Raw genomic sequence first — 16,283 nt, 5'->3', positions numbered from 1 at the left:
ACTCACTGGGCTGAGACATATCCGTGGGCAGGCTGTGTGTCGATGTCCTGGGGTCAATGTCCGGCGACTGTCCGTCACTCTGACTCTTTAGGAGCGTCCAGCTAGTCCTGGTCTGCAGACACACACACACACACACACACCATAAAGATCAGGAATTATCGAATGAACATGTTGGAACTGGGAAAATTCATGGTAAATAGATACTGTGTGACAGTAGTGTGAGACCGTGATGTCCACCTCTATCTCTATCTCTATCTGTCTTTTATCTTGGATGTGACTGAGAAAGCAAACTAACTGCGTCTCAAAATGACAACAACATCCAAAAAAGTAAAAAACGAAAAAAAAAAACCTGTTATTTAGGCTACAGGTGACAGATGATAGGCATGTAGTAACCCAAGGGGCGTTCAAGTCAAACAGGGACATTTCTAGCGAATGAAGGCGGGAAAGTGATTGACGTTTACAGAAGACTTCAAGCACAGTACGGTGATGAGACTCTTAACCGCAGTAAAACAATTTAAACGGTGCAAATGTTTTAAAGGAACGTTTAAAGTACGTCTGTGAAGGACGAGCCCGGCCCAGGTGCCGTCATGAACATCATCAACTGAGAGTTACTGTACAGTCCTGACCTCCGCGGTTTCAGACATGAAGCAGACAGGCTCCGGCGTACTGAGAAAACGTTCTACCTCGATGGTGTCCAAGCTCTAGTGAGACACGGGGATGAGTGCATTAGTGTATCAGCGGATTATATAGAGAAATAAAGGGAGTTTTTACTCTCAGGACTGTGTTTTTTTTTTTTAATGTGTGATCAAAAGTCCCAGTTTGACTTGAACGCCTGTTGTATTTTCCCTGATTCACGAGTCACTACTGTTGCTAGACTCTGTGGATGCTGTGAGTCGGAATCGTCTCTATTTAAGCAGCATTTTGTTATAATGTGATTATAATGCTCTGAGAACAATCATTAAAAGATGTTGTTTGTTTTTTTACAGTCAAATATTTCGACTTTGTACATAAAATAAGATGTTTTTTAAAAGTTTAAAGATACAAATGAAACATGATGCAGACTTTTAAAACTTTTGTCCAAAATGTGCTTACAACATGTACATGAACCCGTAATTATTGCTGAAGATGAATTTAGCCAAATGTGTAAAAGTCACATGATGTCCGTCTGGTGCGTGAACTCTCGTCTGAGTAAATGATATCAGCACCGCTTTACGTCTCCTCTTTCATTGCAGAATCTCTCACTGTTTGTCTGCGTCTCTCTCTTTTAAACTCTGAGTGTCGGTCCTGTTTCTACCTCAACTATTATAACGAGCCCTTTCGGAAACATCCAGGAACAATTAGAATAATAAACAGACTCTATAAAGACATATATTTAGAGGAGTTTGTCATGTTGCACAAATAGTTTTAACTATAGACATATTTTAATCACTGTTTAAACATTTTTTTAGGTTAAATATGAACTGAATACATCTAAAAACACACACAAACACACACACACACACACACACACACACACACACAACCAGTGGAATATTAGGGTCGGTGTAAACACACCTAGTACTGCCTGATCACACACTTCAGTAGGAGAAATTAGACAAAATAACACACATTTGCGTATGTTTTAATAGGGAGCTAAAATAGTGCAGAATCTAAATAATATGAAATATTACAAACTATTGAACTTTTCTTTTGCTTTAAATGTTTCAACATAAAAAAAAAAACAAGTTACATATTTTCAATTAAGTGTCAGCTCAGATTTTATTTGTTTTGTAAATGAGTGTAAAATGTAAGCCTGAATAACTTGGATATATTATTATTATTATAATTATTATTATTATTATTATAAATAATAATAATAATAATAATAATATTAATAGTAATAATAAAATCAAATTCGAATATTTTTTATTAAACTTTTGCTGTACAACCCTAATATAGCTGCAGTCTTAGAAACAGGCAATAATGAAATAAAATCCAAATAAAACAATAAACAACAATAAGAAGTCCACCCTATTGCATAATATAAGCAAATAATACAGTATAAATGTATTAATTAATAATAGAAGCAAATGATACAGTACAAATGAAGAATAAATAAATGAAATTGTTTATTTATAATAATAATAATAATAATAATACACAAACAGATCGCCTACCTTTCTATCTGCATCTTCTCCATCTTGCCAGGAGGTTCTAGAAGCTGTTGAAATATTTACAGTACAACAATCATTTTTATATAATAATTTAAATTAAAACAGTAAACGTCTGGTCTCTCTTAGGCACAAACAAGAAGAGTAGCATGCAACGTGCTTCACGATAAAGTTACAAGAAAATAAAAAGTAAATTAAAATGTAACCTAAAGAGCATCACCTACAGGACTGATTGTCAAAAGCCACAAAGGAAAACACCATTAATAAAATAAACACATTTCAGAAAAAAAAAAAAATAAGGAACTGAATAAAGTGTGTAAATGACTAGAAAAGGGAATCAGATGAGTCGTAATAGAACCAACACGCCACAGCGACGTACAGTACACACGAGGCTAACCACAGTCACACAGATGTCTTCCACTGACTAGCCAAGGCCACTACGATGCATCTCACACACACACACACACACACACACACACACACACATAACCAATAACACACCATACAAATTCTAAAAAGGCAGATGATCACAATACAATAAGATGCAGCTGATGAAGGGATGGATGGAGCCGAGAAAATAAAACAAAACTCTATATTGTGTGTTTCCATGTCAGAGCTGGTGCTTCAGAAAAGGAGTAAAATAAACTTTAAAGTACTCGAGGATTTAAAAATGTGACCGTTCAATAGGATAACTCGTAACATTTCAACATTTCACTTAACCCTTTTTTTAATTTGTTGCTGTACAATTAAGAGATTTTTCAATTTATCCTGATGGATATAAAGCAGTTGTGACATCACAAATAATGTGCAATGATAAAAGCACCATGCACATTTAATGATCAAAGGATAACGAGAAAACCAGAGGGGTTATCGAGCTAAACATTAGCCTTGAAGAAAATACTTTTAAAACAATCAGAAAATCTAAATAATGAGATTCTGTTCATAAAATATCAACATTTCTATAAGGAATCCACACGCTCTAAAGAAACAAGAAACTGTTTAGTATATTCACAACTATCCGAGGGGCGTTCAAGTCAAAGTGGGACTTTTGATAACATTCCTCTATATAATCCCCTGATACACTAATGCACTCGTCCCAGTGTTTCACAAGAGCTTGGACTCCATTAAAGTAGAAAGTTTTTTAGACCGCCTGCGTCACATCTGAAACGCCGGCCTCCCAGGAACTCCTGGCCCAAATATGTGGAAGTGGCTCGAAGCGAGGTCAGGACCGTACGGGAGATGTGGCCATACCTTCCCAGACGAGTTCCTGTGATGTGAAGTGGTGTTGGTGAATGAGTGTGTGTACAGTTGACACAGACAGATGCGTCTCTTCTGCAGTGGGTTTGTCCTTCACTGATGTACTGTCCTCTTTAAAACGTTTGCACAAATGGTTGTTGTTTTACTGCTGTTGTACTGTAGTTTTTTTTCTGAAAATGTCAAACACCTTTTTTTTTAGGCTTTCATTCACCAGAAATTTCATCACAAGTCCCGGTTTGACTGGAACACCCCTTGTATTTATAAATCTTTGACTTTTTAATGGCCGTGAGGTCTTTCAGGCTATCTGTAGGAAGTAAACAATAGATCCTAAATCGGCCTTTTTTATTCCTTCCTTATTAACACTAAGGTTTATAAAGAAGTGTGATTTTCCTTATCGCTTACACTTACAGTTCACACTGTTCAAAATGTACGCGGTTAGCGTGTATTTACAGCACAGTCTGAAATGGAAACCTCCAGAACCAAAACCAAAGGGTAAAGGTCACCATGGCAACAAGATACCATGACAGCACTGGCATCATGCGACAGAGCGTGCACTGAGTGATGGGTATAGCACGCAGATTGAACTGTACCATGCTGTTTGTAGATAGGGGGTTTTCTATAGATATTATCTTTGGCTTTATTATCTGGAATGGAAGACAGGAAGAGAGCATGACAGGTGCAGAGATGACAGAGAGAGAGAGAGAGAGAGAGAGAGAGAGAACCATGAAAAAAGAAGCATGAGTTAGGAGTTATTGAAGGATGGACTGAAGTCAGGACAGCAGAAGGGCCGTGCCGAGCTGAAGGACATCTGTCGCTGTTTTAGATCGGAAACATCAGACTCCTTATGGTGCGTAAATGATCGTGATCGGCATGCAACAATCACGAGTCCGGTAACATTGTATCGGGTCATCTTTTAATTCTTTAAAGACTAGATAACAGAAAAAATAGATACAAATGAATAGAGGCAATTTATACAGTATATAACGGAATAAATCACTCGGTGTAGTGCTGATATTGGAAAACAATCAGTGTTAATCTCAACCTCACTTTACTTTCAGCTCGACTGCTTTCAGACAACTGGCCCGAATGATCTGGAGTGTGATTCATTCATTTTGAACACAACACATTCAAACCCTTCTTTTGTGTGTGTGTGTGTGTGTGTGTGTGTGTGTGTGTGTGTGTAAGAGCTGTTTCAGCATCTGCCAGCAATGAAAACAAAAGGCACCATTAAAAAAATCGGGGGGAAAAAGAACAATAAAACAAAAACACATAAACTGGATGATTCATTTTACTGCGTCGTGTCTGAGTGACAGTGACAGTTACGTGCTTCATGAACGACACATCTCGGCCAAACCTCGGCTCGGAGGGGTAAATACGACCATAAACGCCAAATATATCACGATTTATTTATGTAACGAGATGGACTTCAAACGCAGCTGACGAGCGCGGTTCTTCTCACGAGACGTCTGCAGAAATGCTCTCCATAAAGTTTCTGAAACAGCCAGAAGATCACGCGTTCCAATATGAACGTCAATATGAACCCAAGATTTATCTCGGAACAGAGCTTTTTCCATCGATAACGTCATAAAGGAACCAAACAGAACGTGAAGAATAAATGGTTATGCAGGTTATGGTTGCATAAGTATTCACACCCCTCCTGACCAACACCTTTTGCTTGTATCGCAGGTCTCATCATCTGAGCATGTTCTTACATTTCTTACAAAAACACTTAGAGTGAGAGAACGTTTCTCATGCTAATAAGTCATTCCACAGGTTTTCATCGAGATTCAGATCCAATTCTGAAGTTTACAGTACGCAACATGGAAGTGACCAATTTTGCGTCACTAAAAGTTTCAAGCTGCTAAATTCAGGTGTTTTAGAGAGATGATTTTATATGTGCTCAAAAAATGGACGTTTTTTAACATTTATTATATTGTCTCATTTTAAACAATAATTATTTCAAATTCAAATTATTCATATATTTCCTCTAGAAGCATATGACCTGTAAAAGTTATTACTTAAATGAAAGCATTAAGGATTTTTAAAAAGGTATCTGTAGTGTCCGTAACCATGACAAATTCATTTCGCAATATCGTACCACTTCTGCATTTTAGAATAATACACTTTTTCAGGTTTATGTCTTTTCATGTAAAATCTAAACTGGCCAAGTTTCATCTGAATGACAGTTAGGATCAATGAAAGATTTGAATTCAAAAAAGTTCCAGACACTAAAACATAAAAGGGCATAAAACTGTATTTACCAAATGTGTTTCTTTTTATCTCATATACTTATAAAAGTGTATGTATATTTACAAAAAACAAAGCATGGATCGAGAGATAAGAAGCATTAAGTATTTTTTTTTTTAAATAATGGTGTTACATGGTTATTATTATTATTATTATTATTATCCTGTCTGAAAATGCACTTTTTTACCTGGGTGTGACACTTTTCCATGTTTTGGCCATTTTGTGTGTTTATGGTGTTCTTTAGATGATACGCTGTCATGAGAAGTAACTTGTAAAAAAGCATCTGCTCGTTATTTGTGGTTAATTAAAATCAAGTCATTGATGAAAAGTGTAATTATGTTGAGCATGAGTTAGTGTGGTTCATGTCTGAGCACAATTTAATTAAATTTTATTTGTATAGCGCTTTTAACAATTGACATGTCGCAAAGCAGCTTTACACAATCAAAAGGATTATTTAAGTTTGTATGAAATGTGAATGTGTATGAAGTCACATGACCTATTATAAACACATACTTATGCAACCAGGTCATTCTACTCTTTTTGTTTTCTCCATTCCTTGTTCTGTTTGTTTTTTCAGTTAGTAATTCACATTAATGGTGGAAAGTGCTTTGATGTGATTGATCTTGGTTTAGTTTTTGTTACGTCACAAAAAAGAGTAACGTCTCAGCAACCTGTGACCCTTATTAGGATGGTGAATGAAATCATAATCATAATCATAAATACCAGTCTAGTCATGTTTACTATCAGATATATCTACTGCCAGTTTCATGCATAAGAGAATAATAAGAAAGAATCAAATGTCAATATTTATTAAAGATGCTGCTTGATTAAAGTGCAGGAGTGAAGCGGGCGTACCTGGGATGTGGAAGTGCTTAGGTGCGGCCACGTACGAAGAGGACGGAGATTTGCCATCGGAGTAGGTGGAGAGGCTCGGGGTACTCCGGCCACTTTCACTACCTCCAGGGGGAGAAGACGAGGGCAGATAAACACAGAGAGGGGATTGGGGAGGGGACGTGAGAAAGTAGAGTTACACCCTGTTGCTTTTTAAATCATTTAAATCATTAACACACTCACACATCATGAGCCAACCTGCTAATGCAGATGTCTGAATGATCTGAAAACGTAAAGGAAGTCTGTCCATAAAACTGTCCAAAGAATTCTCGTTCTAAAGAACTTCTGTACTTTTATTAGATACAACTTTTCGAAATTTTTGTTGGGGGGGTTTGGGAGAGGATTTACAGAATCAGTGCCAAACTCAAGTTCCCAGAATACACCATGGCCTCTAAACATGGCTGCCGTGAACTACAACTGCATGTTCCGTATTCGCCCGTAAACTTACCTTTATGTCGACATCTATCACTGAGTTTACAATGAAACATTAATATAAAACTATTAACTGATTCAATTCATTTTTCACACCTTTTTTACAAAGGAAAAACACGTGCTAGTCTTGGTACAGTATAGCATTTTTGCCGTAAATGTGTCATCTCTCCCACACGTTTCTCTCCCTCTTTGTTCTGATAAATGTCTTAACTCCCTCCATATCTCTCTCTAATTCCATGCTTTTAGTCATACAGTAGATTTGGTCATAGAGACAACTGAAAACAACCATAAAAACACCTGATCGTGTGTATCTGTGCTATTTCTTTAACTGTGCGACCCATTTTCTAATTTATTTGCTCAGTCATGTTTGTATAGCTTAAAAATCCAAAAGGATATGTTACTCTGTACTGCACAATCTTGAGCCCTGAATATGTCTATAAAAAAAACAGCAAAAATAGCTAAAATTCTCTGAGTTTACACACGTCCCCGAAGGGATATGCATGCAACTCTCTCTCTCTCTTTGTCCATGACGATCTCTCTGTACAGCAGAAATCCCATTCTGTAAGGTTGAGTATCTTACACCTTGTTGATACGCCTAAGTTGTCCTTCTTTGGTGCTCAGACAAATACACTCCCTGTTCGGTAATCGGAGAGTGAATCACAGATGAGAAATGGAAAAAGTAGATAAAAGGATAAAGATGAAGTTTTGTCTTAAAACCACTCCAGCGTGTTAAAATTCACTTATACCACTTCAGCGCTGTTATTTCAGCCAAAGTGAAAATATGAACTAATCCCAGTCAAAATATTCACTTTATCTTTTCTAATTAATATCTATTGGTGCAGGTGTTTGTTTACATTAAGACAGTAGCGCATTAGTAGATTATTATAAAGTAGATTATTAAATCCCACACATAACTGTTCATAACATCACTTTTACTCCACATTTAGATTTCACTGATGGTGCAGATTAAACTTCAGGTGGAGATCTAAGGACTGCAGGAGATTCAGTCAATTCTGTCCAGAATTCAATTTAAGACGCACCCACCCACGATGTGATGCATGCACAGTACGCTGTAAAAACTTGGGGTTTATAATCTGGTACAAAACTGCTCATATTGTCTCTTTTACTCAACATTTTGATTTCATTTATGGCGCAGGTTTAACTTTCTGTAAACCCGAGGGACTGGCAAAGTTTCTTTAAATTCTGTCCAATTCTGTTTGCGTGATGCTGTGACAAATTCTGGGAAGACAGACATACGGACATACAGACAAAAAAACTTAAAGATGTCAATGAAAAAGCAAGTTCTGATCTAATGTACAGACAAAACCCTTCTTTTATTTGTATAGATGAAGTAGTGAGTGCAGATCTGTGCTTCTGAATGTTCAGAAAGGTTCTGTGCAGGTTTGGACAACTGACCCAGAACTGAGCCAGTGATCTACGCGTCGCCTACGCTTCGACACAAAAACATGTATAATTAAAACGAGACACTATTATTTTCACTTCAACCTGATGAACCCTCTAACAACGCCTCTGTGTTGAGTTCATTTTATCCAAGTTCATTACACGTTTTTATTAAAATACGCATTTTTCATCAGCAGATTTTCTCCGTGGGCAAGTTTATAGCTCTGACTTTATTGCTTTGTTTTTTCCCCTAGTAGAGGTACAAAGCTCGTTATTTCTCAAACCTTTCAATCTAGAACGCAGCTTCTGAGATGAACTGGTGGCCTAAACTACAACATTTCTCCGCCAGCTCTGATGGTTTCCCAGTCCTGCTTAAGAAGCTTTTGTTCTGCTTCACGATCAATCGGTCAGGGAGGTTAGCTCTAATAATGCCCCTGTGAGCACAGGCTACAAGAATGCATGGTGTCATTAGCAGGCTGGATCATGAGGTCATGAGGAAGGAAGCCGTTTTTATAAACAACTTGAAAAAACGAGAAAAGAGGGAGGAAAAGATAGAAGAGAAGTGCAGACAGTATAGTGTGGAAGCATGAGGCTGTAAAGTGTTGGCTCATTCACTCATTCATTCTTTCTTTCTTTTACAGATACAGTACATACACACACATACATACATATATGCATACACATTTAGACAGTGTACATTGTGCAATACACTTTTGCACCACACACACACACACACATGCACGACATAGAGAATGCGGTTAGTTAAAAGCCGGGTAACATCGGTAAAGAAACTCCTCCGCACATCTGGAGAAGTTATAATACACAGACAAACTCTGAGTTCAGCCCGGAGAATACAAATCCAACTTCTTTTAACCTGAAAATGCATTATTGTTATTGTTATTTGACGTAAAAACGATAGATAGATTTATTTACAGTATATTTAGGCATCTGGCAGACGCTCTTATCCAGAGCGACTTTAAAAAAAGTGCTTTGAAGTTTACATCACTGGATAGATACTTACACTGGGTTACTAGTTCACTAACTAAGTGCAATCATTCAAGCACTTCACACATCATGTTTTTTTGTCTTGAACTTTCAATCTCGCAGTAGTAAAGTTGTTGAAGGAACTTCAACAAAACAGTTCTCATGTAGGACATTAATACAGAGAAATCAAATGAAAAATGCTCCGTAAACGTCCCTGTCAATCTGTAAATCTGCTTGGATGATACGAGGTGGCATCAAAAAGTTTGGAGATTAACTCTGTTTACAGGCTCTGCTTTTCCCCCCGTACCTCCTCCTTCAGACACCTTTAAAATTGGCAAAAGAATTGGTTATTGATGTTCTGGCCACTGGGGATAAATTCTCGATGGACAATACAGCGAATGTGGAAAAAAAGACGATGGGCATACACTCAGTCCTCGCCTTTTTGGGTGGTGGAGAACACGGGCGCTTCTACTGTAAAGACCGTTGCTTCGTCTTAGGGTTGGACCCATACACACAGGTTTTGTCACCGGAATGATCCTCGACATGAAGGACAGGTCATCCTTGAGGTTCTTGGCAGACCTCGATGCGATGTCCCTTTGCTTTTAAGAGCAGCCTGGGGACGAATCACACGTGAGGATCGTCTGGACTGTTTCGTATGACACGCCAACAACAGCAGCAACGTTGTGGATTGTTCTCCGATGATCATCATGCACAAGTTGCCGAATAGTTTTAACATTTTGGGTGGTAAGCTTGTTGAAGGTCTTCCTGATCTCTCGTTGTCTTCCAGTGATGTTCTTCTGCTCTTAAAACTTGTGTGCCACTCAAAACACCTCAAACGACTCGTTGTAGCATCGCCATAAGCTTGCCGAATCATGTCAAACGTCTCTTTGGCAGATCTGCCCAGTTTCACACAGAATTTCACGTTCGCTCTTTGTCTTAACTTGCTGTCCATAATGAAATAAAAGGGTCAGAATAGCACCAGTTGCAAGGCTCCCGATGTACACAGGACAATGTCTTTTGGCACGCTGACTTATGAAGGGGTGGAGCTCCCTGTGACTGTGCGTGCAGACTTATGCTTCCATCTGCTGGCGTGTTACAAAACTCGTCTCCAAACTTTTTGATACCACCTTATACATACAGTGGGAGCAAAGATCATAAAACTACAAAGAGGTGCGCTATGCTATATTTTGCACCATGCTCTTAGACGAGTGATATCTTCTATATAGGAGAGAAGCCATAATTTAGTAGAACAGAGTTGCAGAATGACCTGAAGGCAGCACAAGCAACAGTTACAGACAGAACAATAAACAATGCTAATCCGTAACCTCACTCCACAAAATTTTTTTTTTAAAATAGGTCATGATTGAAAGAAGAAAAAAGGAAATCCAGAAAACTATCACTATCACACTCGAGGTTGTGCTGGATATCATGCTGATATTCAGTACAACAGCACAAACCTGTTTGATGAGTGTGATGTTAATTAGAGAAGAAGCGCTTATCACATATAAGTTACAGCAAAGTTAAATTATTTTTTTCAGAGCACAAGCTGGGGTCACGGCCCACCGTAAGACATGATATGTCACCCCTGGATCGGTCCAGGTAAAGAAACCAATAGTGGAAGTGCTTTCAGAGCAGGGACTTTAACCCGGTGCCTTCACCTGCCAATCCCTAACATTTTATCACAATACATGTTTATTTTTGTGAACGCTTCAGATTAATAAACCCTACCAAATCTACATCACTTATGAAACAGTATTTGTACTGAGAAATGCTGAACTCAGATCCCTACTGAGAGCCGGGTTAGCGAGTGCGGTTCCACACCCAATAAACGGTCTATAAGTACAAAAAAACAGAACACATCGCTCACTTAAGACATGGTTAGAGCCAGAATCGAGCCAAATGGAACCCAGGCCCCAAATTATAATTCCTTCACGATGCCCTTTAATCTTCTCCCGAGACCTTGGTTTTACCCCTGGAGCGGTTGAGAGTCTTGAATAATCCCTTTTTCAGATCTGGAGACAACTGGTCATTACACCGTGCCACATTTAACCCCGCTTTAGATGAGATAAACCGTTGGATTCCCTGACTGGGAATTGAAAACCTCGAGTCTGAGCTGGTATTCATTTTCATCCTGAGGAACGCCAACAAAGGATGTCTGATTAAAGATTAGAGATTGGAGATTAGACAGAACAAGTCAAACCGACAGCACAAGATAAATTGCAGGCATGTGAATTCGCACATCAGGAGCAATCCAACAACGTGACACAACACTGGCAAGCAGCAAAATACCACAATCGCACAACGATACAGGTTCAGTCCGTGATTCATAGACACACACTCGCACACACGACACTTTCATGCAATATCACAGTGCGTGGTGTTAAAGTAGACAGTCTGTACAAACACCAGATCTGCCAACCCTGAAGAGGAATGTAAATTACCACACTTTTAGTCTTTCGTCAATACTTTCACAAATCACTGGTCTAATGTTTCGTGATATTTTCGCTCTGTTGATCAGAAATTAAATGCAGATGTACAGTAGGTAGAGCAAAGCTCGATTTTAATCACTTTCTGATCATCATTACAATTTAAATGATTCATAAAGGTTTGAAAATTATATATTTTAAATGTTTAGTTTACGCAATTATTTCAGTTAATCCTTAATAGATCTAATTAATAAGTTAACTACTGCTAAGTCTTTACTTGTCTAATTCAAACTAGCTAACTATCTTCCAACTAACTACTATCTTGCCTTGCAAAAGTATTCACATCCCTTGAACTTTTCCACATTTTGTCACGTTACAACCACAAACGTAAATAAAACTTAAATCTTATTGGGATTTTATGCGACAGACCGACACAAAGTGGCACATTACTGTGAAGGAGAAGGAAAATGATAAATGGTTTTCAAAATTTTCCAAATAAAAATCTGAAAAGTGTGGCATGCATTTGTATTTGCCCTCCCTTTACTCTAAAATCCAGTGGAACCAATAACCTTCAGAAGTCCCCTAATTAGTAAATATTGTCCACCTGTGTGTAATTGTCCTGCTGAAAGCTGAACCTCAAGTCTTTCGCAGGGGTATGAATACTTTTGCGAGACATCGTAACTCGAACTTGCTCCTTCTAAATTCATTTAATTTTATAATAACATTCTCAATACGCTCTCTGTGAGCAATGCTGTAGCGAATTTGAAACAGGGGCGGGGCTTAGAGGAAAGCAGTAGTTAATAGCAGCTCAAAACATATGCACAACTGTCAATCATTTTAGGTTAATTTGTCGTCTGGCTCATCTGAGATTTAAAAGAAGACTTATTTGTGTGTGAACTCATATCAGCGTAATCAAACGTTAAAATATAAAACGATTACGCAAAAATAGTAAAAGGTTGGCAGGTCCGAGACACAATAACAACAAGCAGGAGCAAACCGAATGGTCCACGGGGTGAACCTTGGGGTACACCTACAATCCCACAGGACTGGATTACACCGATAAGAGATACTGAAACGTCCAGGGCTTTACCGTAAAGAGGCAAATTGAGCTGCAGGCCTGTCCTAGGTTTAGATTCAGAGACTCGTTCTGTCTCAATTCCTGTTTAGGGAAGGCGGGCGAAGGACAAGGTAGTAGTTTCATATCTCATTTTGTTTGTGTATGTGTTTTGTTCAACATAATGCTATTTGTCGCTAAAAGTGATAGAGCAGTGATTGACATATTTCACACTCATTAGTGTTCAGTAGTGAGAGCAGATCCAAACGTCTCCATGCATGGCGTGACGTTAGTGGGTTTTAGCGAGAACACAAGTCTGAGCTGAGTACCTCTGAAGTATGGGATGTAGTTGTGCTGTTGAAGCATGGCCAGGGTGGTTGGGTTCAGAGTAAGAGTCTGTGGGGTACTTCTACCATAACTACTGTAGTACAGGGGCAGTGAAGAAGAGTCTCGGGAACTAGCCAGGCCAGAATTTCGACCCCCAGGGGACACTGGTAACGAGTTAGAAATCCTGGGTTGTGGGGTGTATCTACTGCTCTCATATTGATCTAAACAAGGAGTCCAACACCAGCCAAGCGGGGGCGGGGAAGGGGGTGCAGTAAAATACAATCAGTTATTACTAAATGTGGAAAAAAATACTGACATTATGTAAACATCATGTTCATAATTCACATTTACATAATCGTGTTAAAGTGACACAAATCTTCTTCTGCCATAATGTCACTTAAACATTTGTTTATACATTTACAGGAATGGGTTGATGAATTATCTCAAACCAGACCTGAGCCACTTTCATATACACTGCCTGGCCCTCGTCATCCTTTTTTTTCCAATTTTGATTTAAGCACAAAATCAAAAATTAAAAAACGTGTTATAATCCTGGACTAAACAGCTGTGAGTCAATAAATAAAAAGGAACAACACTTTTTAGTGAGACTCATCAGTCTTCAGTTTGCTAGGGTGCATAAGGGACATTGGACTTTGGAGCGATGGAAAAAGGTCATGTGATCTTTCACCCATCACGCATAGTGTCCACTGTACAAGCCTCTGGAGAACGTGTTATGATCTGGTGTTGCTTCAGTCGCTCAGGTCTAGACTCAGCAACGTTATGCGGCAATAAAATAAAGTCAGCTGGTGACCTGAATGTACTGAATCACCAGGTTATCTTATCTATGGAGCTTTTCTTCCCTGATAGTACGGACAGGACTCATAATGTGATAAAAAGAGTGATGCATACATTTTTTTTTTAACACGTTAAACCGGACACAGATCAAAATAGAATAATAGAGTGTAATTTTATTTATTTATTTATTTTTGACCAGGCAGTGTATGATCCTGAATCTGACAAGCAGCCATGTGACGTGAATCACGACTCTCAGAACGGATGACATGTGGCGTTTACAATAGAGGACAGCAAGTGTGGAAACTATATTTAATGTAAAATCTGTGTTTTGATTTATATTTAGGGAAATAAATCTATTGAAAATGGGTAATATTTGAACGCATTGCAAACAAATGGCAAAAAATTGGGGCAGAGATGAACACGGCTACAGCATCAAATTTTGTTACATTAATTAATGTACTGATCACTGTTTATAGAAATGTCGGGAATGTGCAGGTAGCCTTGTACTTTTCCTGACTGTCAGTATGAGCAATATAACCGATTAAAGCTTAAGTATCTGAAAGGGAAGTAAAATGGACAAATATAAAGATAAACATCATGAAAACCTCATTTAAAAGGGTACTTTAGTAGGATGTAAATAGAGACGTACCTTGTCTGCTGTAGTTTTGTGGCGAACGGGACGGGGTGTAGCGTCCGTACCCGCCCAGTGAGCTGTTAGAGCTGGGACTGGAGGGTCTCCTCTGACGGGGGGACTTTTCCCCATCTCCCTAAAAAAAAGACAAAAACAGGAATATGCTGTATACGGTAAGGTTTTTACATTAAAGTGAAACATACAAGCAGGACAAAACATCTTATATTATCTAAATCTACTGAAGATAAACCACAGATGGACTCATCATTCAAAAATCTGGTCTGTGATAAATGATAACATCAATGACAAGACAACATGCGACCTCTATTAAAGCATCATGAAGACACAACGAGACAACTCCTGAGAGCGCTCTTGCCCCTCGTCTAGGCTGTACCGTACCTCTGTCGGAGTCGGGGTGAGGAACTGCGGGGACTGCGGACGGAAGAAAAAAAAAGCAGTGGAGTGAGATGAGGTTATGCAGCAGGAGGCATGATGGTAAATAAAATAAAGCATGGGTGGGGGTAAGAGGTAGGAAGCATGACCTTGTTGTTTAAGCTTTAATGACTTCTTGTTAATGAGGTTCACGTCGAATATCAGTTGCTGATATTTGCTTGTATTTTAATGGTGAATGCGAGACGTGCGCTGAGAATGAAATCCTTTTACATTTTTTTTCGTAAAAATTCACCTGGAGTTTATTTCATTTTCATTTCATCATTTGGTGCATGAAGGTGTCAGGTTCGACATTTTGCTTCCACTGATGTAACTAAAGGTTTTAAAAAATACATGACATCTAACGACCGTCCGATCTGTCATATTTGATCATCCAACATCTTAATAATGGGTGTTTGTTACCAATTACAATCATTACACATCTTATACGTCTTTATTAAACTTTGTACATATGGCTAATAATATGTTAAGTTGTTGCGTTAAGAAACAGAATAAAACTATCCAGACAGTTAACCCTAACAATTTAATAAGATAAACAGCCATTAACAGCGGACATGACATTCGCTACAGGACGTTCATGATGTAGGCTGTTTAATTAGACATTTCTTATGACACATGATGTCATCTGAATCTTCATTTTATTTCTTTAAAGTGATCATTCCTAAACAGAGACATTAATATAATTATGTTTCCCTTCCTTATTAAAGTAATTTTTTTTTTTTAAAAGCATAGCATGAGTAAGAAACATGAAATTCTTAAAGAATGTGATATAAATGTCAATGATGTGTTAAGTTCCATTTTAAAATATTTAAATGAGATAAAGATGTACAGTATTCAGGCTTTTCATGTAGGATCTTTTGATCTTTTATGACTTTTACATGAACATACTGTATAATAAGCTTTTTCATAGTGTAAAGGCACAAAATTAATATGATGCAGACAAATAAAACGTCTTTTTTTTACGACATGTGCATGACTTAATACTCAATACTGCTGAATATAAACGTATAATACAGTAAATTACTTTCTGCCCTGTGTAAACTCGGTGCCACTTTACGTCCCTTGTGTGCAGAATCTCTTTCTTTCTGACTCTAATACTGTAATGCGCTCTGGTCATGTGACCAGATAAACTTCCAGTTTACTTGTTTTTATGTTTTTTTTTATGCATAAATTTTTTATGTTGTGTAATAAAAAATTATCTTCTCTTCGACATCGCTGATCCTGCAGCATGTTACTGT

At 38.1% G+C, this 16,283-nt stretch overlaps 1 protein-coding gene across 1 annotated transcript in view; it reads right to left on the bottom strand.

Moving 5' to 3' along the window:
- Window positions 1-16,283, bottom strand: part of ablim2 (actin binding LIM protein family, member 2) — a 79,037-nt gene that overhangs the window by 11,298 nt on the left and 51,456 nt on the right. The window contains exons 12-18 of the mRNA XM_053511829.1: window positions 14,995-15,027; window positions 14,614-14,731; window positions 13,172-13,390; window positions 6,510-6,611; window positions 3,998-4,051; window positions 2,157-2,200; window positions 7-112 (exon numbers count right to left, since the gene is read on the bottom strand). Coding sequence (XP_053367804.1) covers window positions 7-112; window positions 2,157-2,200; window positions 3,998-4,051; window positions 6,510-6,611; window positions 13,172-13,390; window positions 14,614-14,731; window positions 14,995-15,027 — 676 coding nt within the window. The remainder of the gene's footprint in view (window positions 1-6; window positions 113-2,156; window positions 2,201-3,997; window positions 4,052-6,509; window positions 6,612-13,171; window positions 13,391-14,613; window positions 14,732-14,994; window positions 15,028-16,283) is intronic.

Source organism: Clarias gariepinus, chromosome 14, assembly GCF_024256425.1.
Source record: "Clarias gariepinus isolate MV-2021 ecotype Netherlands chromosome 14, CGAR_prim_01v2, whole genome shotgun sequence".
Lineage (NCBI taxonomy): Eukaryota > Metazoa > Chordata > Actinopteri > Siluriformes > Clariidae > Clarias > Clarias gariepinus.
Note: the sequence above shows the minus strand (reverse complement) of the source record. Positions and strands in the feature narration are given on the sequence as shown.